Below are 26,800 nucleotides of genomic sequence, written 5' to 3' on the forward strand. Positions count from 1 at the left end.
TGGCAGTGTAAGTTTAATCACATGTACTTGGCATTTTAGATTTTTTATTTTAAAAGAAACACTGTAAAGGAAATGCGATGTATGTGGGAACAATTTGCATCAGGGGAATCCTTACTAAATACTCTCATAAAAAAGGATGTATTCCGCAATATGCTGCTGATTATTATTAACTATGGATGCCATGAGACTCCTTGTACATAATGTATTCCAGTCCTGTTATATCCTTGCATATGAAAACGTTATCAATGATCTGCGGAGCCTGGTAATAATAATGCTGCAACATTATAACAAATAGGTAGTACCATTATTTTGGTTTTTTTTTAATATATCAGATGTATTTTATTGCTTACATTATAGTAGCGGATTGAAAACATCTGCTGTCTTGCCACTAGTCCACCAGTAACAGAAAGTCTCAGCTCACTTTCCTTCAGGCCAGTATGCTTCAAGACATGTGTACCAAGACTATAATCCAGCTGCTGAGTGTTGATACAGGGCCAGGCCTATACTCAGGAGTCTTTTAAATGGAAACAATACCTCCTTGCCAAGGATTAGAACAGTGATAAACTCCATTTTTTTTCTCTCCCCTACCTTCCTCTCCTTACAGCCCCATCCCCCATCACAATAATTAGGAAAGACCGGACATCCCGAAATAGTGTCTCTCTGTCTTGGCAAGAACCCGAGCAGCCTAACGGCATCATCTTGGACTACGAGGTCAAGTACTACGAAAAGGTGGGAGGAAAGGATTGAAGGGGAGGTGTGTGTAATGAAATAATTTCTTCTTCCCTTCACTAAAGCTGGTAGGCTGCACCCATTCACTCCCTTGCAGTGGCAACTAAATATTGACACTGTTCAATTTAATAATAATAGGGAGAATATGATGAGAATCTGAAAAAAGCTGGTAAGTAGTGTTGTGCATCAAATTCATGTCAGAATGCTCCAAAATTAGTGTAGAGATTAAAACAGGTGAAATGTAAAGCAGCCTTTTTCTTCTCCATTGTATTTACTTAAATATATTATGTTTCAAATAAGCATGTACTAATGAGCTGGTGTTTCAGTGCAGCATAAACAATATTTGCAAAAAAGTGAATTGAGAGGAATTAGATCTCTCTGTTTAGTGTCTTGTTTACAATTTACATCACTCCAGTAATGCACTGTAAAGACTGGGAGACCCATTGTGAATGCCTGAATTTTGCTAATTAGTGAATAAATGAATACATGCAAAGGAAGAAAATAAAACTAGGGAAGTGCACCACTAAATGTACTTTGATTTATTTTGACAATAGTATTATATTTTAAGTGGTTTGCCGGTACATCATATATTTTGTAAAGATAATGAAGTCTCAGGGCTTGTCTACACATGCAAATTTATCTGGAATAAAGAAGGGTGTGGATTTAAATCTGAATAACTCTTCCTGATTAACTTCATGTGTGGACACTCTTATTCCAGAATAAGAGTACCTTATTCTGAATTAGTTTAAATCAAGTGAATTGAACAAAGGGCTTATCTGTACAAATACTTAGCTCTTGGCAAGCTGCCTAAACAAGTGTTAAAAGTGAATTTTTACCACTTTCCCCCCATTATTGACATTGTAAAATCAACACAGCTATGGGAGTAGTACAAAATAAAGCCCCAGTTCCGCAAAGCACTTAAGCATGTGCTTGACTTTAAGCATGTGAGTAGTCCCATTGTAATCAGTGGAAAGATACATGTGCTTAACATTAAGCACCTGCTTAAATTCTTTGCTGAATTGTGGCCTAAAGGCCCAATCCTGCAAATCCTTACTCTCACAATTACTCATTCATGCAAATAGATCTTCTGAATCAATATGTCTACTCACTTTTATTAAAAGTTTGCTACTCTAGGTCTTAAGGGTGCCCTATTTTGATGTACAAATATATAGAACCTGGGCATATATTGATATCTTCCAAACCAATTGTCTGGTTATTAAAATTATTTGGGGAGAAAATTTGCAACTTTTCCCCTATGGATAAATCTATGTACATGTTACACAGTGGCTGGTCATAATGACTTGCACAAGCTGTTTTGAAAATGTACCCAGAAGTACCATTGATATATATGGCAACTAGGTTTTAATAGCAGTTTCACTCAATTAAGATAGATGTGCCCCCAACAATGATGTTGCCATTTGTGCAGCAGATTAATTTAATAAAAGAAAAGATAAAGAAAAAGAAAGCTGTTTGTGATCTTGAGGGTAGAGAGCAAGCTATAGACCGTTGGATTTAAGTTGCATTCAAATTCCAGCTCTCGTATTTTTGGGGCTAGGTCAGCTATGTGATGTGAATTTTCTAAGTGTTGTCATATTAGTGTACAATTTAGATTCTGGATGAAGGGGGATATTATTGCATTTATATATTGCTTTTGAAGAGGTTTCAACTCCTTTTTGTTCCTTATATGTGCTGCCCACAAGAGTTACATAAAACATTCCTTCTAATACAGTATAAAGACTATGTATATGAAAAAAGAACATAGCCTTCACTCTTACTAATGTTGCCACTATAAATGTTAAACTTAGCTGAAGTACCTTCAATAAAATATAGATTAAAATTGCCCAATTTTCATTGCACATGAAAAACTAACAGCAGCAGGATTTTCTCGCCATTAAAGATGGTATCTAGTATACTATGAGGAAATGCTTATGTAGAAACACTTTGCGGGTCAAGTTTTTAATTCATCAACAAACTGAGTGTTTGGTTAAAGTTCTGCCTGGCAAACACTCTCTTTTCTTCTTGTATATACTTGCTGCTTGTGGTGAATAGTGTGCAATATCTCCTGAAGTTCCTCCCCCATGGAAGATAAACCAAGGCTTGTGTGTGGTGTTATGCTGATTTGATTACTATTAACATATATAAAACATATGTCTTATGCAGTTTACCATAAACTAAGATACTATGATATCCACCATATCACAGTTTTGAACATTTATTTACCGAGTAGCATTGAGTGGTATTAACGGATACAGCCATGACCATGTGTTCTCTTCTCAGGTGCCTGGATGCATAAGGAAAAATTTGCATTGCGTAGAAATAACTTAGTCAGATAAAACTGACTATCCATTCAAACTATATATACACATATCATACTGTATATTTAAACATTTAATTAAAAGCCTTATTTTGTTGAGAGGGGCAGAAGTTCCAGATAAAATGAATTGCCGATTTCTTTTTCATTCTTAGTCTGAAATCAAATGGACCACGAGAGAGGCTTTTGTAGATAATTTTTCAGGGATAAATCTAGTCCAATTAGCACTCACAAGGAGTCCTATTTAAGACCCTGATTCTGGAAGGTACTTAAATGTGTGCCTACTTTTATGCACGTGAGTAGTCTTATTGATGTCAATTAGATCACTCACGTGCTTAATGTTTGGTACATGCGTCAGTACTTTTGTGAATTGGGATTTGAGTCTCTAAAGGTGTGTCTACACTTCACATTAAGCCCGGGCTCACACTCAGGTTTGAAACCAACCCCCCTTCGGTCCACACAAATCTGTTTTACTCAGGTCCTAGGGAGGTAGGGGGTAGAGGGTGGATTGAAGGCCATGTCCCACTGTGACTCGGGTCCAAGTCCTGACATTTTGCAGTGTGGACGCAGCTCAAGCTGCAGACCTCAGGTAGGTCTGTATAATGCAGTATGGACATTTGTACAACTCTGAGACCTGGGCCCAGCAAATGTAAAACCAGATTTCAAATGCGGTGTGGACACTCAAGCGTGGACTTGGAAACGGCAAGACCACAAACTCGGGTCCCACAGACCTGGATTTACAAAGTCATGTAAATATGCTCTAAGGCAGCCCTAGTTAATAGAAGTAGTCACATGAGTAAAATAAGCATGTCTTGGCCCTGAGAGTATGTAGGGTAGTTTCCAAGCTCAGTATCGATACTTCAATATTCAATTTAGTACTTTCATGGGTACATATAGTACCTTCCAAACTCATGTTAATGCTCTGTGAAACTTTACAGTAAATGCAAAGCTAGGTGAGTGTGCCTACTCTCAACACGCACTTGAAATTCAGTTCAGCTGGCAAAACTCAGTGAACCCAGCAGAGTTTTGCTTTGAGTTTGAAGTCTTCCAAGCAATAAATCAACTTTTGAAACAAACAAACAAACAAAAAATAGGAGTTTCACATGAACCTCTGTGATCGAAAGCAGTTGAGTTCCTCACAGCTCCCTGCATGTATAGCTTCTGTCCAGGCTTTTCCTGAGGCGGGAACCAGCTGCCATTTTAGGAAGCCAAAAACACCATTTTAGCACAGCACAGTCTTAGAACTACAAACACTATAAAGCAGCAAGTGTTTAAATCATTGGACTATGTGGTTACACATGGGTCTGAGTCATTTTCTTAGCAGAATTAACTTTTTGCAAGGTATAAAATGTGCCCAAACTTGCTAAGTTGTCTATTTTTACATACAAAACACACTGTCAGAAAAATAAATATATAAAACACTAATACAGAGATTTTTTTTTTCTGACGGTGCTTTTTGTGTGTGTATATGTATGTGCATACACACAAATATATATACCTATCCATAGTATGGATATTACACATTATTCTTTGGCAGATGGGAAAAAAGCAGATACATTGACCTCTCTGATTCTTACAGCCCAGACCTCACTCAGGCAAAACCTCCACTGACTTTAGGGTGTTTTGGCATGAGAGGGGACTGCAAGCTCAGGTCCAGAGTTTAAGTGCTATATAGTTCTATTAACCTGTGTGTAAAACTAAGGTAAAGTTCTTGAGTATTATTCTTATTGCTATAAAGGTAAAAAATGCCGTGTAAAACATATAGCAGTAAAGGCTGAGCCAAAGCTGTAGGGCTGCAAGGCACTAAAGATTCTAAATAGACTTAAATTGGCTTCTAATTTGGTGCAGTTGGAGATGCTAGGATTTATGGGTTTTAAATAACATTTTTTATTGTCATTTTCATGTAATAGAACAAGTGAATAGTATAGGCGAAGCAATAGCAAAATGTTAAATAAAATGTCTCATAAATAGAATATATAGTACCAGGTAAAAGAATCCCTAATGATTTGAGATTCTTGCTCATCTGCAGATCCATGATGATTTAAATTGCATGGCTGCACAAAGTTTACTTAGTTCGTAATTGTTAGTACTGAAAAAAACTTGACAATGCTTCTTGGGTAATATTGTAGTAAACAAGGTGTTGCTTTAATTGTTTTGAAGTATGTTGGGTTTTAATGTAGCAGTTTTCTTTCCCCAAAGCAGGAACAAGAGACAAGTTATACTATCCTGAGAGCGAGAGGAACCAACGTTACCATCAGTGGCCTCAAACCTGATACCACCTACGTCTTCCAAATCCGAGCCCGGACTGCAGCTGGATATGGAACAAACAGCCGCAAATTTGAGTTTGAAACCAGTCCAGATTGTATGTATTATTTCAAATGACGAAGTGTTTTCCTGCTCAATAATGGCTAGCTTCATTCCCTCTCTAGTTTAGTTTAGCAAATGTGATTTGTAACTATTTATTATGTGTCTTTTGGGCAATATAACTATATAATTTTATAGTTTATCATTAAAATTGAAATATGCTGTATAGAGTATACTGTAAATAGCACAGGTGATATTTTCTTCCATTCCCTGTCCTATCTTATTCCCGTTGCCAGAATTAATATGATCCTATGCGCGATGGCAGCTCCTGCTGAGGAAGGAAGTCTGATACAGTAACAGCCTAATAATGTCATAATATTCCAAGCTTGTTGCCTCACTCTGCGAACTGTAAAAACTCAGTGCTCCAAGAGAATGAGGGTCTCATTTTTCCTCTATTCCCATAAGTCAGTGCATAATTATCCTCATCACCGAGGAGCATAGCTGCTTGCCTTAAGTAGCCATGAGGTGAATTTGGTATAATCAGGAGAAGGAGGATGGTGTTTCAGTTAAATCCCAGGGCTGGATTTAGACAATGGAAGCTCTATTCCCATATCGGCCACTAAATTTCTGTGTGACCCTTAAACAAGTCATTTAATGCTGTGACTCAGTTTTCTCTTTTATAAGGTGGAGACAATACTTATCCACCTGACAGTTGCAATATGAGGTTTAATCACTAGCTTTTATGAAACACTTTGAGTGTTTTAGATGGAGCTACTAAAGAAGTACAAAGTTGAGTGGTTATTTTATTTGTTCCATTAGCACTGAAAGAGCTGGTCCTGTCTGAAGTTAGAAAGTCAAAAGAGCAATTTTAAAGACTTAGAGATGTTTTTAAAAGAAACACTAAAAGTTATGGTGTCCAGTGTACCTTTCCTGATGTTTCTCCTCTGAGGAAACTTTGGGCCCAGTTTTCAAATAGAGGGTCAGTAGTAGCTTGTTCAAATATTACATTTCAATTCTAAGGGCGTGACTACACTTAAAATGCTGCAGTGGTGCTACTATGCTGATGGCAGTGTTTCTCCTTGTGGTGTAGTTAATCCACCTCCAGGAGGGAAAGTCTACACTGCAAAATTAAGTTGATCTAAATTATGTCAACATACAGCCACCGCAGTAATTAATTTGCTTTTGCATGTCCACACTGTGCGTCTTGTGTTGGCGGTGCACATCCTCACCAGGAGCGCTTGCACTGATTTAACTGTCAGTGTGGGGCATTGTGGGATAGATTCTGAAAGACAGCAACAGTCGATGTAAGGAACGCAGTGTCTACACTGACACTGCATCGACTTAAGCGCCATGCCACTCACAGAGGTGGAGTGGGCAAGTTACATTGGTGGGAGCTACATTTTACTGTAAACACTTGCAGCGTTAGGTCGATGTAAGGTAGCTTACATCAACCTCACTTTGTAGTGTAGACTAGGGCTAAGAGTCAGTAGCTATGTTGAAGGGAGAACCCCTTCCGTTGACATAGTGCTATCTACACTGGGGATTAGGTTGGTATGACTGGGTCGCGCGGGGGGGGGTGGATTTTTCATCCCCCCAACAACGTAGTTATACCGATGTAAGTTTGTAGTGTAGACCTGGCCTTAGATCAGTATGTAGGCACACAAGCTGTGCATTTAGATACTGATTCAGCAGTGTACTAAGTATGTATCTCACGTTAAGAACGAGTTATTCCATTGAAATCAATGCTGAATTGAGACCTTAGATACTTAGGCCCCAGTCAAGCAAACATTTATGCACATGCATAACTTTGGTCACGTGAGTAATACCAGTTTACCTTTGCATGCATAAATAGTTTGCAGTGAGTCACAATGAGACTCTTTACATGAGCAAAATTACCTATGCGGGCTGTTAGAATGCTCTGTTTCAGTGCAGCACTCTTCCACGTTTGAAAATTGAACTGCCAATACCCCTTCATTTTTGCTTGGAAAAACAGTTTGAGCCGCGCAACTAGAGATGGGTGGGGGATGGGGGAAAGTCATAAATGGGCTTTATTTGAACGTGAAACATTTTGCCAAATGATTTTCTTTTCTTTCTTTTTTTAAATGTTCCTTATTTTTTTTTTTTTGACAGTAACTTTAGAAGAAAGGTTTAGCTTGGTTTTCTTCAGCCCAGTTGTCAGTTTTTATTTGTCATTTGTCATCTGTTATGTGGCCCTTTCAGGCAATATGGCCCATTTTCCACTGATCATTTTCCAGGGTATTTTGCCTTGCAAGTTTTAACTACTCAGCTTACTAACGAGGTGGATTTTTTTCAAAAATGACAGATTTCAAAAAGTTAACCAAAAAAAAGCTTATTTAAAAAAAAAAATCCAGCTGAAAAATTTGCAAGATAAAATTTCAGTCTGGGAATGGAATGAAAATGTTTTCAGAATGGTCACCCTTCCTGCAGAATTCAGGGTACCTATTCCAGGCCAATGCACCATATACATGGGAGCAAAGTAGTGCACAGACCTTATACTGGTCCTGTGCACCTGGGCAATTTACACCCTCTCAGCATAAAACAAACATCCAGTGTAAGAAGTTCCAAGAGAAATTAAATTGTTTTTTTCAATAATTTAATAACATAATCCAATTTAATGAATTAACTCTTCTCTTGTGGGGTTATATCCGGCACACTTTTAATCACGTAAGTATCCTTACTGAAGTCATTTGTACAGTTAATGTAAGGACTACTGAAATAAGTAAACATTTGCAAGTATGAGTCCTTTATTTGTAGTTGGGGCACTAGAGAGTCTTTCCATTGATCTCATAGTCTTTAGATCAGGGCCTTATTTTACAATCACCAAATAGCAATTTATAAAGATACAAGACTTGTAATAAGGATTGAGAGTCTGAGGTTTAAGAAACATTCTGTTCAGAGATTACAATGTCATAAAAATAAACACAGAAATTTAGCAAGAAGCCAAATGATCTTGCACTTGACATGTTTGAGGTATGTGAACTGTTTTTTCACCCAGCTCTTATTCTGGGAAATAACTGAGCTCCTTGTTTTAAAATCACTTTGTTTCAAATGGTTATTGTGGTGACCTTCATCTTTTAGCATAACTGACAAACAAGGAGTACCAAGAAAAAGGCATTAATGGTAGCAATGATAAGGGGGAAAAAATCACTTCTGTTCATTTTAGGTTGTTTTTAACATGATTAAAATATGTATACATTGAAGATGCCGCTGTAAGATAAATAGAAAGAAGAAGACCAATACATTTTGGAGAAGAGGTGACAGGCCACAACTATAAATATATATCACCATAATAGCTGTACATTTTATATGGGTAGATATGAAATTTCCCACAATTTGATCACAATTACTAGGCTACCAAGGCCACACAAGCCCTGTTGTATGTCTCTAATCTGTGGAACATGAGATAGGTCATGCCCATAATGCATAGTGACTTCTTTCAATGTAGAAACTGAGCCATCACTAAGGAGTTCTTCCCCATTGAACCTCATAGTGAGTTGCTTCCCTGAATTCATTTATAGATTCTTACCATCTTGGAGCTCCTTCTCTCCATTTCCCTCTGCTCAACAGCCCACAAACTTGTTGCCCCAATTCTGAAGAGGCATTTTTCCGATCCAGTTTCTTCCCAAATGTAAAATTAGGATAATAATCTCTTGCCTCACAAGGATATTATGGGGCTTAGCTCACTAAATTCCTTTGAGATCCTCAGCTACATTATCTTATAGAAGTGTAAATAATAATTATAGGTATTGACTTGCTTGGACTTCTTCCCTAAAAATGTCATCCTTCCTCAGGAATGACAATAATAGATATTAGCAGCAGCAGCAGCATCCATAACAATAACAATAATATTTTTTATCAGAAAAAAACTTCGCAAATTTGCAAAGGCAATGAGGGGAAACTTTCCCTTTCTCTCCATATGTTTGTATATGATGAAGAATTACTTAAGAATAGGGCAGGAAGGTGTTTTCAAAGTTCAGAACAAAGCAGCGGTTACCTAATTTATTAGCTGCCCTGGGTTTGTGTGCTGTGATGTGTTTAATGCCATTATTTTAATTTATTTACATTATTTTTTAACTTTCCAGCATTCTCCATCTCCAGCGAAAATAGCCAGGTTGTAATGATTGCCATTTCAGCTGCCGTAGCAATTATTCTCCTCACAGTCGTGGTGTACGTCCTGATTGGGAGGTTAGTTCATCATCTGTCTTAGACATTTACACCTACTTCCATTTTCCATCATCTGCCACGGTGACTTGATGAGCACAGTCAATCAAATGCTGTCAGGCAGTAAAATAGTTGGACTTCACCTTCCCATCGTGTGCAGCCTACCAGCTCAAAGCACTGTTGCATATTCTGTAATGAGCCTGCTAACAATAGCAGCACCAATCATATAGTAGTTGTTAAAAATGCTACAAACACATTCTTAGGCAATTGTAGAACTAAACTGTAGGGGTCAAAAATCACCAAATCCTCTCATTAGTCAATTGCCTTGTATTCCCTGAGAACATAGTGTGCCTCTGTAGGGTACAGAGAATGTAAATATCATTAAACTTTCAAACAGGCATTTAATTGTTTAGGGAAAACATTTTAGTCTGTTTCCATATGCAATTAACATATAAACTTTTATATGTTTCTTCATATTTGTTCTCTGTTGCTTGTAGATTCTGTGGCTATAACAAATCTAAACATGGTGCTGATGAGAAGAGGCTGCATTTTGGTAATGGACATTGTAAGTTACTGAAGACTTATAATTTCCTGTTTTACAAAGTGAATCCCTAAGACAACTGATGTTTTTTCAGATTAAATAAAAAGGAAACTAATAAATTGAAATGCAATTGGGAGAAAATATTTTTTTTTTCTTTTGTGGAGAAGAGTTCTCCCCGCTAATTAATCTTTGTTTCAACCTCTTTCCTCCAGGGTCAGATTAGTAATGAACAAAAAAGTGTTGGCTGTTCTCAAATGATACATGTGATTAGTAATACTACATCGATTAAACTGTGCATTACTGAAATGCGAAGCATAGCATCAACTGCCTTATTATTAACCATTGGTGACATCTAAATAACATTTTCCTAAGCAAGCAACAAAAACAGTGAATCCTATCTTGACCAACAAAAACAGTTTACTTGATAAAGTTGGTCTGCTAATAAACTTCGATTTGAATTAGGTTCAATTTATTGAAAGAGATTTTGGAGCAGTTTCTGAAGACAGGAATGCCTGCTAAGTGTGGTGTCATTTACAAATTTCAATGTGCTTAATGAAAGTGTTCTGTGTAATGTCTTAATGCATGGAAGCCAGTTGACAAGAGTGAAGCATTTAGTTGTGCTCTCTTAGGGCTTGACAAAGCCTATTGAAGAGAATGGGAGTCTTCCCATTGATCTCAATAGTCTTTAGATCAGGGCCTTATTTTACAATCATCAAATAGCGATTTATAAAGATACAAGATCTTGTCTGGTCTAAGGCGTCTTTTGGACACCCTTGTAACATCTTAAAGTTAATTACTCAAGTTATTTTTGTGTTTATGATTCTGGCAGAAAGAACATGGTTTTTGAAGCCACCATTCATAAACAGTTTGTTTCTCATGCACTTAGTCCATTCTGAGAATAAGTGCATAGTCTGTTTTTAAACAGCTTCATCTACAAATGAAGGCCCCAAAACAGCACTGTAAAGAATATGGTATCTTGTATTTATATTGTGTAGCAAATTGCAATTTAAGGTTATTTTAGTTTATGGCTAAATGGCTTTCCTCTTTATGTACCCTTTTGCGCATAGCAGTGACATTACCATCTCACAAGACAGTGGTTTGGTGTAGTAGACAGTAGTATCCGAAGTAAAAATTAAATGACCTTTTCCCACAATAGTGTTCCCTTGCACTAGCTGGAAATTAGAACTGCTTCCTAATTACAGTCACAATGGGGCCTTTGATGCTTGGGGTAGTTCATATTATACATTTTGTCTGGAGCCATCTATTCTCCAATAACCGTGCGTGCACGCACTCTCTCTCTCTCTCTGTCTCTGCCTCCTGCCCCATTTCATGGAACACACAGGCTGTGATATCAGATTGTTTAGTGCTGCATGTTGACAGCTAACAAACTAGGCTGAAACAATCTATATAGTTGTATGTGTCCCATAACATTAATGCTTCATCACTCAAATTTAATTAGGTTATAAAATAAAAGCCACCATTAACTAAAAGTGTCATGGACAAATAACAGGTCAGGGTTTGCTCTCCCTACTCCCCCCCCCACCCCCCCCCGCAATGGAATGTCACAATCACTATTCTTAAACTTGTCAGTGCACTTACATTCCTGTGGATTATACTGCTTTAAATTTGGCTTTGTCTATCTATGTACTGTTTTCTGAGTAGTGTCATTCTGATCCTGAGGATATGGTGAGAATCCAATAGGTCACGTATTCTGAGCTTTGATAAATTTACTGAGAAATATCCTAAAAGCAGTAACTGATTATACACACACATTATAGCAGTCAGGATTTTTTTGTGTGTGCGCATGTGGCTGTTGAAACTTTATTTTTTTCTGCTATTTTACAGTCTTATTCAAAGAAACAAAAATTCTCTTGTATTAACTGCAAGAGGATAAAATAACTTCCATGGCTGTCATAAACTTTCTGCATCTTAAATACAGCAGCTGGTCTACTTCAGTCAGTTAATTCTGAATTACGTAAAAAAAAAAGCTCCAGCCATGAACTATTCCCTGCAGCCTTATTACAAATCCTATAATAGTACCTCAAAGGACAAGAAATGTTTCACCTATTCAGATCCTCTCCCCTTGCCCACTTTAGCTAGGCCCTTTCTACTTTTTGCTACCCTTTGGGCAGTTCATGCTGGTAAAATGGAAATGTAAATTATTATGTTTGCACAGAATGAGCTGTAAAGTAGCACAGCTTAACACATGTGCATGTGTTTATTATCTGTTTTTTCATGACAGAACCCAGTTACTATACGGGCTGCCCTTAATTATTGGTGTGAAGGGATTATTCTCCTTGCAGTCACCATCGCCTGATCTTGAGAACCTCTGGGGTCAGCATTAAAAATCAGCAGCCAAACCCCCCACCATGCTGAAGCTTTTAATTGTTATTTTTATTGGGGGGTATGAGGGAGCCTGTAACATACATTGAAACTGGACGGAAAGGAGCATTTACGAGATTTTTTTTTTACCAACAGCAATATACGGCCAATTACTTTTTGTTTTACTTGTGAATGATTCTTTAATCATCAGACCCTTTAGGGAAACACATTCAGTATTTATAGTATACACACACACAGCCCTTCTGTTCAGAGTATGACTCTTAGTTTGCATTGTTTTAGAGGCAATTAGCACGGGAACTCATTCTTGTAATTTCTCTGTCAGTTCTGAGGCCAATAAATCTTCTTAAAATTGATATTTCATAAGCTTTGCAAGAAGACATTTGTAATGGTTTGTTAAAATAATGCCACATTCTACCTGATGTTGGAAAGGTCTCTTTCCCTCCCCCACTCCTGTCTCCGTCTCTCTTTCTCTCTCACTGCAAAGCATATTTTAAATGGAGCACAGGTCTGACACAATCTGTAGGGCCATACTTGGAAAGGATACTCCTGAGTGTGTAGTTATTTTACTTGTTGTTAAAGAAACATCTTACTTAAATTGTACAACTGGCCCTATATTCATTTATCAGACCCAAGCAGGAGCGGCCCATGACTAAGTGGCAGGGGAAGCGGAATAAGGCTATGGCTTGCCTCTAGTATCATTGCCAGAGGCAGGGGGGGAATCTGGAATTGTGTTTTCCCTCTCTCCCGCCCGGCTGCTGGAAGGAATAATGAGGTCAACTTGTGACTTGCCCCTAAAACCCATACAGTCCCAAGCATTCATTTGATTCTACTGCTTGCCCTGGATGAACAGATAACCACAGACCAGAAAACTGTGGAAGGCAATGATATGATAATGTTTGTATCAGCATTACACTGGTCTACAATTGTTGAGAAGTCGTCTGCTTCAGAGATAAAATGTGCTATTTATTATGTATTTTGATGTGCGGAATTCAAATATGACAATTAAAACAACTGATTGGCTACTGTTTCTAAGATATTTAAGTTTTTACATTTTATGTCTATGTATATTGTCATATATATTTATGTCTATGTATATTGTGTAGATAGTAGAGTTTTAATCATAAATTGTAAACCTAGGTCTTTTCATGTGTTGATGATTGCTTTACATGATATTTCACCTGTCCTGTTTATGTAACACTTTAAAAATCAGCAAAAGGGTTATATAAATAAAATGTATTATGAAACAAAAGGCAAAAAACTATTATGTACATAGTTTAGTCCTATTCAGTGTCTACTTGGTGCTTCTTGGCTTATCTCTTGTATTCATTAAATGGAGCATCTCTTGTCACTGTCCAGCAATAGTCTGCAAGCATTGATGGGCTCCATTTGCCCTGATAGCGTTTCTCCATTGTTGCAATGTCCTGGTGAAATCGCTCGCCGTGCTCGTCGCTCACTGCTCCGCAGTTCGGTGGAAAAAAATCTAGATCAGAGTGCAAAAAATGTATCTTTAGTGACATGTTGCAACCAAGGCTTTTGTATGCCTTGAGGAGGTTTTCCACCAAAACCTGTAGTTGTCTGCCTTGTTGTTTCCGAGAAAATTTATTGCCACTAACTGGAAGGCTTTCCATGCCGTCTTTTCCTTGCCACGCAGTGCATGGTCAAATGCATCATCTGGAAGAAGTTCATGAATCTGAGGACCAACAAAGACACCTTCCTTTATCTTAGCTTCACTTAACCTTGGAAATTTTCCACGGAGGTACTTGAAAGCTGCTTGTGTTTTGTGAATGCCTTGACAAAGTTCTTCATCAGACCCAGCTTGATGTGTAAGGGTGGTAACAAAATCTTCCTTGATTCAACAAATGGTGGATGCTGAACACTTTTCCTCCCAGGCTCCAATGACTGTCGGAGTGGCCACTCTTTCTTGATGTAGTGGGAATCTCTTGCACGACTATCCGCAGGACTTTGTGTATCCAGTCTGCAGACCAAGCAAGAGAGCAACAACCTTCAAATCGCCACAAAGCTGCCACTGATGTTGGTCATAGTTTATGCACCTCAAAAGTTGTTTCATGTTGTCATATGTTTCCTTCATATGGACTGCATGACCAACTGGAATTGATGGTAAAACATTGCCATTATGCAGTAAAACAGCTTTAAGACTCGTCTTCGATGAATCAATGAACAGTCTCCATTCATCTGGATTGTGAACGATGTTGAGGGCTGCCATCACACCATCAATGTTGTTGCAGGCTACAAGATCACCTTCCATGAAGAAGAATGGGACAAGATCCTTTGGACGGTCATGGAACATGGAAACTCTAACATCACCTGCCAGGAGATTCCACTGCTGTGGTCTGGAGCCCATCAGCTCTGCCTTACTCTTGGGTAGTTCAAAATCCCTGACAAGGTCATTCAGTTCACCTTGTGTTATGAGGTGTGGTTCAGAGGAGGAGGATGTGAGAAAATGTGGGTCCTGTGACATTGATGGTTCAGGACCAGAAGTTTCATCCTCTTCCTCTTCCTCGTCTGACTCAAGTGAGAATGATTCTGGTGCATCAGGAACCGGCAGTCCTTCTCCTTGGGGTACTGGGCGTATAGCTGATGGAATGTTTGGATAATGCACAGTCCACTTTTTCTTCTTTGACACACCTTTCCCAACTGGAGGCACCATGCAGAAGTAACAATTGCTGGTATGATCTGTTGGCTCTCGCCAAATCATTGGCACTGCAAAAGGCATAGATTTCCTTTTCCTGTTCAACCACTGGCGAAGATTTGTTGCACAAGTGTTGCAGCATATGTGTGGGGCCCACCTCTTGTCCTGATCTCCAATTTTGCAGCCAAAATAAAGGTGATAGGCTTTCTTAACCATAGTGGTTATACTGCGCTTTTGTGATGCAAAAGTCACTTCACCACGAACATAGCAGAAGTTACTGCACTGTTCACACACGTATGAGGCATCTCTGCTCACTTTGGCTAAACAGAAATGTGTCCCTTTGCAAAATGAAACACTGACAAATAAGAGAGCATGACACTGTATGATTTCTAGAGCTGATATAGGGCAATTTGTTCAGCAGAGTGATGTAAGCTTCGTTATGATTGCATCATCCAGGACTTCTAGGAATAACATGATGCAATTCATATCATGTATGACGCAATACCAGCTTCAGATTGCATTATTCATTGTTTTGCCTAAAAAGCAAATACTGTCCAAACCCAGTCATAGATTTATTCATAGATCCAGTCAAAGATGTATTTTAGTCATTTCTGGTTTAAATTGAGATCCCTTCCCTTTATAACTCACTTATCCTCCGCCATTCCCAAGTCAAGGGTCGTATATACTGACCCAATAGCATATATTGAAAACTAGAGCCAATCAACAATTTTAAGCATCATTTTCGTTCTCAGTGACCCAGAATTAGTAAAGTTTGACTACATTTATTTCAGAAGCATTTTGGCTGTAGAGCAGTGTCACTAAAGCTAAATAACAACAATCTGCCACTATCCTTATAGAGTGCTAATTATTTCCACCGTCTTTTCTAATGCATCCAGTTGGAAGTCTGAGACTATTCAGAGCTAAAATGTTTGAAATTAGTGTTCTGTAGAATCTTTTTTAAGAACTCTTCATGTTACACTGCAGTATTATCATATGCATTTGAGGCCTTGCCTCTGTGTGCTACCCCCAAAAATGTAAGTGTAAAGAAGCCTCTCAACAGAGAGAGAACTTAATGAGATTGAGGTTTAATATTCAAAAAGCCACCAAGCTTATCAAGTACAGGTGAGTTTAAAAGCATCCTTTCAAACCTGATGGTATCTACATACAAATAAATGCATTAATGACATGAAAAAGTGTATTTGTTTCTGAGTTTCAAGTTCATGTCCATGTTATTAATACCTGAAATCTCAGAAACCTTCAAAAGAAGCTCATTTCACATGTTCAATCTGAGGAAGTAATGGGCCCTTTTATTACTATAGTGATTTGCCGGGTTCATATGTTGCAGTTTATGCTCTCATTTGGTTCCCTAGGTATGAGTAATTAACACCAAGTAATGTTTTTTTTTTTCTCTCCCTTTTTTAACAGTAAAACTCCCAGGTCTCAGGACTTATGTAGATCCACATACGTACGAGGACCCCAATCAGGCTGTCCATGAATTTGCCAAGGAACTAGACGCTACCACTATATCAATTGATAAAGTTGTCGGAGCAGGTAACAGCCATAATTAATGTCAAATTGAAAGACATGAGGTGATTTCCTCAGTATATTACTCTAAATCGTTATACCCGGACACATTCAGACAGGTATCGGCAAAGTGTAACTGTAGCATTCTCTTTTCATAGCAAGAAGCGAACAGTTATTGGGATGACGTTGAACAGGTTAACAAGCTGACTTTAATGCATGCGAAAGGTTCTAGATTGCCAGTTCTGAACCCACGCATCTGAGATTTTTCTCCAGAGCAGGCACAGTGCAGACAACAACGTGATCCCTTTCCCAAAACTGCCACTCCACCCTCTTTTGGAGAAAGCACCATAAAAAATGAAAGGCTGGTTCATAGTCCATGCCCATTCAGTCCCGAGTCTCTCTTTAGAATCTGTCACATGGGAAACAGTGCTAACTGTGAAGATGTGCTTTGTTATATGGACATGTGACTATTAGGACTGGACTGATACCTCAAACTTATTTCATAAAGGTCACCAAACATCAGACTGCTTTGACCTTTGGTCACTGGCTTGATTTTGGTCACTGGTTTGGATTTGAATTAGTGATTTAGGAGTGAAGGGTTCTCTGCCCCATAACCCATTGTCTGAGCCATACAGATGCCCTTGAATTCTGGCTTTAATAAAAACAAACAGTAAAAATGGGTGGATTTCAGAGTAAGAGTAAAATATTACTGAATATCTCACTGAATTACATTGTTCCTATTGCAATGTAGCATGTAACCCATTGTATAATGGACACTCACTCCTTCATGTACAGTGACAGAATATGGTTTGTCAAATCAGAAACTTAGCATCTTCACTTTCCCCCTAAATTAAATCATTTGTGTGAGAATCAGAATCAATTTTTAATCCAGTGAAAATTGCCAGATATTCTCTGATTATTAATTTTATTGCTTCCTTCTCACTTTTTCCCCTAATATTTTACTGTTCTCATTCAAATTTTGAGGAAATTTGAGAAAGAGCAGCCTTCTGTTGTATGATGAAAGCTTTGGTAGGATTTTCTCTTTTTAAGAAAAAAGCCAAGCAAGTGCATTCAGTGCACCTCATCACAGGCCCCCTTTGAAGGAACATTGTGCCATTTTTATTTTATTTTTTTTGCTGCTGCCAGGGTGAGTGTGAAAAAGTCAGATTATCTTCCACAATGGTGAAATTTGTGTTCCCTCGTAGTTTTAATTTTGTCCCACAAGAGTGCACTGTTCTCCATCATCTTCAATAAAGGCAGTGTTACAGTGTGCACACTACACACAGATGTGGTAGACGTAACATGGGGTGAGGGACAGAAAGAGAGAGAGAGATTAAAAAAATCCAAATCCAGGAGCAAATTTTGTTTCTCTTAAGCTGCCCACAGTCGTCCCGGATAACCTTGTGGTTCCTAGTGAATACGTTAGTCTCCACGCACCATAGAAATCTTAAAAGCAGAAGATATGCAATTGTATACCATATATATATAGCTCATTGTTATGACATTTTTATTATGGTGCATATGATATTATATGAAATTGAGGGGGAACAGACTTGATTCAGAGAAGGCTGAAAATAAATGTATTGCAAAGGGGAAGAAAGAGACTATTTAAAAAAAAAAAAAGAAATTCCTTTTCTCATTCCACCCGAGTAGAAATGGCAATAAGTTTGGCCCTGAAAACCTGCAAATCCCTTGAGATCTACACTGATCTCAGAGGAGCTGACAGATGGATGAGCTCTGTGGGGGTCTTGTGCCCCAGTGCTGCCTCTAGTATTCCTGGTCCCATACCAGCCTCATGACAGCATGTCTCTAAAAGAACCCCAATCCCATGAAATACCCTGGAGGGTCTTCTATTGAGCTTGCACTCCCTCCAGCCATATCCCTAGTCTCTTCTCTGTTCCCATATGTGGAGGGGAGCATTCTGGCTTTATTTTAAATGCTATTTGAGCCGATGTCTTGGCGTTTCCCTGCTTGTCAGTCACCTTCTTTACAAATGCGTGTAAGAACAGAGGAGTGAAGGGATTGCATTCAGAAGCAGCAGAACCGAGAGGTAATCTTGACATTCTGGTGCAGTTCCTTAAATTTTCCACAGGGCTTTAGCCATGGGACTTTAATGGAAGGAGTAGGGAAAAGCCCTCCTTAACCATGTTACTTTGAAAATATATCCCTGTATGACAAGGAAATATCTCTAATGGAACGTAAAACAATATATAAGGGATATGAGTTGGAGGCTGAGCATCAGAAAATTCAAGTTAGGCCACCCTTGTTTTAAGTTTTCACCAGATTCATTCCTTTATTTAAAACAGTTCACTTATTTTTTTTAAGGCCCCACTGCAGCAAAGCAAGTGGTTAAGTGCCATTGGTTTAAAAGGAGAGGTAAGCACATGGTAAGAACTTTCTTGACTGAGAATGGAGTTAAGCAAGTGCTTTGCTGAAACTGGGCCTAAGTGTTTGTGTTTCTTTTGAAGATTGAACAGACATTTAGTATAATGTTTTATTAAACAATGCACTTCTAACATGTATGGATTATCCGCTCCCTTTTCAGTACAGTTTGCAGCACACAGGGCCAGCTCCAGGCACCAGCCCACCAAGCTTGTGCTTGGGGCGGCACCTGGAAGGGGGCGGCGCGGTGCTCCGGCCGCCGGGGAGAGCGGAGCCGCAGTGGGCTCGCCGCCCTCCCCCGGCGCTCTGGCCGCCTGGGAGAGTGGAGCCACGGCAGGCACTCCGCCCTCTCCCCAGCGCTCTGGCCGCCAGGGAGAGCAGAGCCCCGGCCGGGCTCTCCGCCCTTCCCCCGGCGCTCTGGCCGCCGGGGAGAGCAGAGCCCTGGCCGGGCTCTCCGCCATCCCCCCAGCGCTCCGGCTGGTCAGGGAGAGCGGTCCGCGGGCCGGGCTTGGCGCCCTCCCGTGCCCCGCTGGGGAAGGGGGCGGTGGGAGGCTTTTTTGCCTGGGGCGGCAAAAAAGCCAGAGCCGGCCCTGGTAGCACAGTAATTACAGTTTGCAATATATGTCTCTGAGATTGCTGAGGTTCACAAAGTTTATGAAATTTTCATCCCTGCTGCCTCCCCAGTCTGTGGTGGAACTGGGACGTCACTGGGCATTCCACACACAGCAGTGGAGTTTTGATTTAAAAGACACCAGAAGAAAGGCTCATCTACTATTCTTCCCCTGGGGCTAAATTCACAACAAAAGGCTGATGCAGCGAACAACCAGTTTAACAGAAACATTTGGTATTCCCTGGGTTGATTTAAATCATGTACTGCCCTTCAATAATATCTATTTGCATTCTACTGACAAAGAGACATACCAGACTGAAAGGCAAAGTAATGCAGACTCTGTGAATGTGACCTAAGAAGGGAATAATACTGAAACATTTCAGGGAAAACCACTAGTATTCTGTCTTAAAAACTACCTCACATTATCTGCATTCTCATTAGTATGCACAGCCCCCTTGCCTTCTAAACTGAGGTAGTGTCTGCTGTTTTTTTATAGCTGGAATCCAGTCCATTTTTCTCAAATGGGTACCACTAAGTGGATACAGAACAATGGTTCATAGGAGAAAAGTTTGGTATAATTGTTTTAGTTGGCTTGTCAGTATGGGTGTTGGTTAGCTGGTCTCTCACAGTGCCCATCCTGTACTGTATGCTAAGAGACTAAAGGTTGATCCAGTTGGAACACCTCAGGAGCCTTGTTACACTCTATGCAAGGATTAACTTGTTTTCTTGGCAGCTCAGAAAGCATAACAGTGTTTACATGAAAGCCAAAAAAATTGTTTTATGTAGGTAAACTCATTATTCACAGATAAAGCAGTCAACCGAGTGGGGTCTACCGTCTTACTGGTATGTGATTTGATTTTCAGAGGTGTTGAGTGCCTTGTAGCTCCTATTGGCTTCAATGAGATTTGTGAGTGCTCAGCATTTCTGAAAATCAGCTCAATAGGATTTTCAAACTGGGTCTGAAATAAGAATATTGTACTTTTATAAATCATTTTAATTCATCGTATGTCCAAATTGCACAGTTGGTGCTAAATGGTACAGAGAGATGGAGGACATCAAGTATAACCTTTCCCTTCACAAAAAAATCAAACAAACATCAAATAAACAGCTCACTCGTGACTCTGGTCAGAGATGAAGGATGGAATGCCTGAATGCCCAGCTTCTGAAACCATAAATACAAGCCCCATTGGCAGTGACCAAACAGTAGTTGTAAGAGACTAGCTTGTTATAGCTTTGCAGACCATTAAAGCATAAAGAAAAGCAAATACAAAGCTGGGACATCACAAGATTTATTGCAAGTTTTTTCTTCTTCTTCTTGTTTTAAAGCCACGCTTTGGTCTTCCTCTCACAGGGTGTTCTAACACTATTGAGCTGAGGGTAATAGCTGAACTGAAGCGCTGTTTGCTCTTAATAAAGCATACTGGCAGTTTTAGCTTGCAGAGCTTGGGGAGGGAGGTTAATCAGGAAGTTTTGTGGTTTGTGTAAGTTCTGGAACAGAATTTAGCACTCCACAGAACTCAGAAATGATTTAAAACAATATTTTCTTAACCTGTGGGTGGCTTTGCAATATGTAGGTAGAGATAACTTAGAGAATGTGGGTATAATATAATGTATATTATTATAATAGTGTACACGGTTGTATGTAGAGATATTTCCACACACCATTTCATTCCACCTTAATTTACTTTGATTTTTATGCCATTAATGGCATAACAAGTTCCTAGCTAGAGGACTGGAGAATATAGAGATTGGTGATGTGATATGGAGTCTTTTTTGCTTCTGGGTTGTTGGTTCAAATTCAATCCAGAGTAGTGCTGATGATAAATTGTTGCCATATAATGCCTGTGTGATGGCCTATGCCATTTAAATTGGTGACAGCTGTTAATTTACAAGGATATAGTCCTATATGTGTAAAAAAAAAAAATCTCATTTGACACCATTGTTCACAATCTCAGAAGACAAGGCAAGTGTATGTGGAGAATGACGACCCTCTCACCCTAGAGTTGATAGCTCCAAAATAGGTAGATGGGTGGATGTGGAGGAATTAGCACTGTCAATCCAGCAAGCATGCTTCTCTGAGCACTAAATCCATTAAAACCAATGCACAAGATAAAGGGTGGACTTCAAAATATTTTATTCCCACATCTTCCAGTCATTTTAGTGTCCAGAAACATTGCTTATCAACTCCTTGATGTTAGATTTCAGAGTAGCAGCCGTGTTAGTCTGTATCCGTAAAAAGAACAGGAGTACTTGTGGCACCTTAGAGACTAACAAATTTATTTGAGCATAAGCTTTCATGGGCTACAGCCCACTTCATCGGATGCATAGAATGGAACATTTAATAAGAGTATATATATACATACAGAGAAGATGCCATACCAGCTCTAAGAGGCTAATTAATTAAGATGACCTATTATCAGCAGGAAAAAATTTTTTTGTAGTGATAATCAAGATGGTCAATTACAGACAGTTGACAAGAGGTGTAAGAATAGTTATCATAAGGAAATAGATTCAAGTAGTGTAATGACTCAGCCATTCCCGGTCTCTATTCAAGCCAGAGTTAATGGTATCTAATTTGCAAATCAATTCAAGCTCAGCAGTTTCTCGATGGAGTCTGTTTTTGAAGTCTTTCTGTTGCAAAATTGTCACCTCCAGGTCTGTTACTGAGTGGCCGGAGAGGTTGAAGTGTTCTCCTACTGGTTTTTGACTGTTATGATTCCTGATGTCAGATTTGTGTCGGTTTATTCTTTTGCATAGAGACCGTCCGGTTTGGCCAATTAATAGATATTTGTGACAGATCTTGGGAGACAGACCAGTCCTCGCTTACAGACAGCCCCCTAACCAGAAGCAAATACTCACCAGCAACCACACACCAAACAACAAAAACACTAACCGAGGAACCTATCCTTGCAACAAAAACCGATGCCAACTTTGTCCACATATCTATTCAAGTGACACCATCACTGGACCTAATCACATCAGCTACGCCACCAGGGGCTCATTCACCTGCACATCTACCAATGTGATATATGCCATCATGTGCCAGCAATGCCCTTCTGCCATGTACATTGGCCAAACCGGACAGTCTCTACGCAAAAGAATAAACGGACACAAATCTGACATCAGGAATCATAACGCTCAAAAACCAGCAGGAGAACACTTCAAACGTTTATGCTCAAATAAACTTGATGTTAGAGTGAATCATTGTGTTGTAAAGTGCTTTTGTTGTCCATAGGCTTAGAGAATCCTACTTCACATTAGATTGTTACATTGTAACTAGTAAGAAGTTAATGTATGAACAGGATAATTGCTCTTAACATGCTATATCATTCACATACATGAACAAAATTCCTGATTGGCCTGAAAATGAACTTGTCCAGATTCAAATCTGTAACTTTAGTTCCTTTCCAAGCCAAACTTGTCTACACAAGAACATCTGACTAATTATGATATTTAGGGAACAGCATTCCATTTAAATCCAAAGCATTTTCAGGAAGAGAGCTGACCAGGTGATTATCAATGTAGAGTGGACATTAAAAAATAGCCCCATGCAACTGTGGCCTATGGGAGAAAAAAAGTCTTCGCAATTCCATTGTTGTCTGTTCAACAAAATGTTTTCTATGTCTTTTAACTAAACCACACGGGGGAAGTCACATGCACTTACTACCACAATCATAAACTATAAATGAGTGGTCACTTATATACCTAACATGCAATTTATGCATATTTATCCCTTTTTGCTACATTTTTCATTATGTTCTTTATATTGCATCAAAAAGATGAATATTAGCGCTTTGATACTGTATGCACTGTTCATTAGATTATGTGAAATAGTCCTGTAAAATATTTGGAATTTAGATTACTGAGAGTCAAAATCAGCTGCCATAGCAGCTTTTCTTTACGATATTAAAATTGTCCTGGTTCAGTTGTTTTATGGTTTTTATATTCATTAAGTAGATGCAGAATTTTAGTACAGCCTGAGTGAGATTATAACCTAGCAATTTGTCCACACGTTTTGTGTTTGTCAAAGTGGAACATGAGATAATTTTTTTGGAGGGGATCCTGCATTATAAATTAGTCCTTTTTTGCTGATATGCATATAAAACGGAACAAAGTTGATCCAGGAAATTATGCATAAAAATATTTAGAAAATATCTACCATTTTCCATCTCAGGATCCAAAAGCACTTCATGAAGGACTCAATCCTGCAAACACTATCAAGTGTAGTGCTTATTGCCATGGTAGTCTCATAGATCCATAGAAGTCACATTATGAGTGTTTGCAAGATAAGATCCTAACTGATTAATATTACAAAGGGCCTGTCTGCATGGGAAGGCTGCACGATACAACCTTCCTTTTTTTCTGGCAGCTACTGCCAGGTATCCATACTCAAATTGTCTTATAGTGGTTTATCTCACCACTTACACTGAAATAATTAAACTGTTTTGAAATCAGCTTAACTCTATTTTGGTCAGAATTATGTCAGTTCAAGGTCCATGCAGATGCATCACCGCTTTGATTATAACTACACCAATTCAGTTTGTCCTCCTGCAGCTGTCCTACACTGCATCAGTTCACACCTGAAGTGAACTTTCTGCCCTCATTGTTCTGGGGCCATCAGGACCTGTGAAATAGCTTAGTGACATTAACCCAATTTTACAGATGGAGAACTGAAGCATGGAAAAGTTAAGTGACTGCCTGAAAGTCTCATGCTTAGAACTCAGATCCCTGACTTGTGCACTAAAGATACTGCCTCAGTGACTCTTCTATTATGCTAAGCCTTCTCTCTGAAGTTCCAGCTGGAATAACTAGATTTCACATTTTGTCTCCCCTCCACCTTGCCAGGTGAATTTGGAGAAGTGTGCAGTGGACGCCTCAAGCTTCCTTCTAAAAAGGAAATTTCAGTGGCAATCAAAACCCTGAAAGTTGGCTACACCGAAAAGCAGAGAAGAGATTTCTTGGGTGAGGCGAGCATCATGGGACAGTTTGACCATCCTAACATCATTCGTCTCGAGGGAGTTGTCACCAAAAGTAAGAGCGTAGAGTATACACCATCTGTGGGCGTGCTGAACAGTGTTTCAATAAACTAGTTTTTTAAAACATGCATTCTGAAAATCTACCAGAATTGTTTTATGCAGTTGCCTTAGTAGAATGTGTTCAAACTATTTCACTCCTCTAAAGTTCTAACAAGGGAAACGTGCACCTTTACTTTCATGGTTTACATTAAATTACCTCAGAAGCAGGAAACAAATATTCAGATGAGCAGGACTAGGTAAGCTTCCATTGCAATAGCGCATGCTGGTGAATCAAGAAAGAAAAAGAGTGTGGTAGCTAAATTATACACTGACAGATTGTACTAACCAATTTAGTACTCCAGAGCTAATTGCTACAAAGCAGCCAACAAACTCTTCCTGATAATCTCTTTGGAGCCTGATTTCCTAAGGTCTTCTAATTGGATACAAGCAATATGCACCATTTTCAAGTTAAATCATTAGCTATTATCATTAACATAGATTTAATGAACAGTCTCATGACATTTCTGAAGTTATTAATAGTAATAGTTTTAAGTACCAAATCCAAGATTTTTAAGAGATTTTGAGCGCCTCAATTTTTTGGTGCCCAACTTGAGCCCCACCAGATTTTCAGAGGGTAGGTGCTTAGTACTTTATGAAAAGGAGGCCCCTTTTCAAGATGCTTCAAGTTGGGCACTCCAAGTCAATAGTCACCTTTAAAGTCTTGACTCAGAGTTTTAAATCGGAACATTTATTTTACTAGTAATAATTGTATTACTGCAGCTATTTCCTTTATTACCAAGCAGACATCATTTCAAATCTGTGGCTAAAAATACATTTTTCATTGACATTTATGATTTATTAAAATCACGTCAGATTGTGTTGATACGGATACCAGGTTGAGGTCCACACTTGAGCCTTGACTGAGGAAAGCATCCCATTTCAGGGAAGCACACAAGTACTGCTTACGTTAAACAATATAAGTATGTACTAAAGTGCTTTCCTGGATTGGGGCATTAGTCTTAAAACAATAACAAAAATAACCAACCTCAGATCATGTTGATGTTTGTGAAAGGGGTAACAGGGGAGGATGGGCACCCATGCTCCCACCCACAAGCTTGTCATGCAGAATGGGAGATGGAGGTTGGGGGGCTGTTAAGAAGCAATCTTCAGCCTTCAAAAAGATTTATAGGTGGCAGGTGGAGAACTTCTGAGAATATGAGCAGGCTGGATGCTGTTGCACATGCCCACTCTTTGCTGAGCTCCCTGTTAGCCCTACAAAGCTTTCTGATTGCTGCCTTCCCATGTCTTCTCCAGCTGACTTCATTCCCTTTCTGTTCTTCCTCAGATGTTACACATCTGTTTGTGGTGAGGACACACGGGCTGAAATTCGGGCCCCTTTGAAGTCTATACTACAACTGCTATTAATATGAGTTGGCCAGAGTTTCACCCATAATCCCTTCCTCTGGGAGGTGTCCGGTAGGGAGAGAGATAGAAAGGAAGAATGGCAAGATACAGACACATTTCTTTTCCTTTTACTGACAGAACTAAAGGTCAGAAGGAAGAGGCACAGAGACAGGCAGATAGGACTAGCTGCTTAGCAATCGGTGAGCAAGTGTGACTGCCTGCCGGCCAGCTCCCTAATCTCCCAGTGAGCACTGCCTTGCTGTTCCCCTCCTCCTCAGCAGTGCTATACTTTAGAGGCTTGGGGTGCTTTTCCTTGACCTCCCAAGGGAACACAGGCTCTTGTTCTGCCTTCCCTGCCTCATTCAACATGGGTCTCCTTGGGTGGCTGCTGAAAATATTTAAAACACACTTTCGACAAGTTCTGTCTCCCACCCGGAGACCTTGAAACAAGAAATGAAGGAGAAAGTAAGAAAGGGCAAAGAAGGGACAGATGAAAAATACCAAGATTGGTTTAGTTTGGGGGACTGTAAAAACTAAATACAGCTATCCCAGCTGCACTTTTTGAATTGGAAATACAATGTAAAGTCCACCCTCATGGAAAAGTCCTGTAGGAGTTAATAGGCATGAGACCACAAGGCATCTATAGGAATTACCCTTAAAAGCCTATAGAATTTAATAGAAAATTATATCCCCACTCTAGAATTCTGTGGGTTAATTTGAAAATTGTACAGAAAGATTACCCTTCCCTATCTAATTCTGTAGGAGTCAATCAATAAAACAAACCCCTGGAAGGAGCGACTTTTTG

At 39.2% G+C, this 26,800-nt stretch overlaps 1 protein-coding gene across 22 annotated transcripts in view; it reads left to right on the forward strand.

Moving 5' to 3' along the window:
- Nucleotides 1-26,800, forward strand: part of EPHA3 (EPH receptor A3) — a 469,948-nt gene that overhangs the window by 392,714 nt on the left and 50,434 nt on the right. For 21 of the 22 annotated variants that reach the window (XM_065588996.1, XM_065588965.1, XM_065589035.1 and 18 more), the window contains 6 exons: nucleotides 605-729; nucleotides 5,240-5,402; nucleotides 9,448-9,550; nucleotides 10,024-10,091; nucleotides 16,486-16,611; nucleotides 24,422-24,607. In XM_065588996.1, coding sequence (XP_065445068.1) covers nucleotides 605-729; nucleotides 5,240-5,402; nucleotides 9,448-9,550; nucleotides 10,024-10,091; nucleotides 16,486-16,611; nucleotides 24,422-24,607 — 771 coding nt within the window. The remainder of the gene's footprint in view (nucleotides 1-604; nucleotides 730-5,239; nucleotides 5,403-9,447; nucleotides 9,551-10,023; nucleotides 10,092-16,485; nucleotides 16,612-24,421; nucleotides 24,608-26,800) is intronic. The other variant, XM_008166128.4, reaches the window with a different exon arrangement.

The sequence above is a fragment of the Chrysemys picta genome, chromosome 1 (genome assembly GCF_011386835.1).
Source record: "Chrysemys picta bellii isolate R12L10 chromosome 1, ASM1138683v2, whole genome shotgun sequence".
NCBI lineage: Eukaryota > Metazoa > Chordata > Testudines > Emydidae > Chrysemys > Chrysemys picta.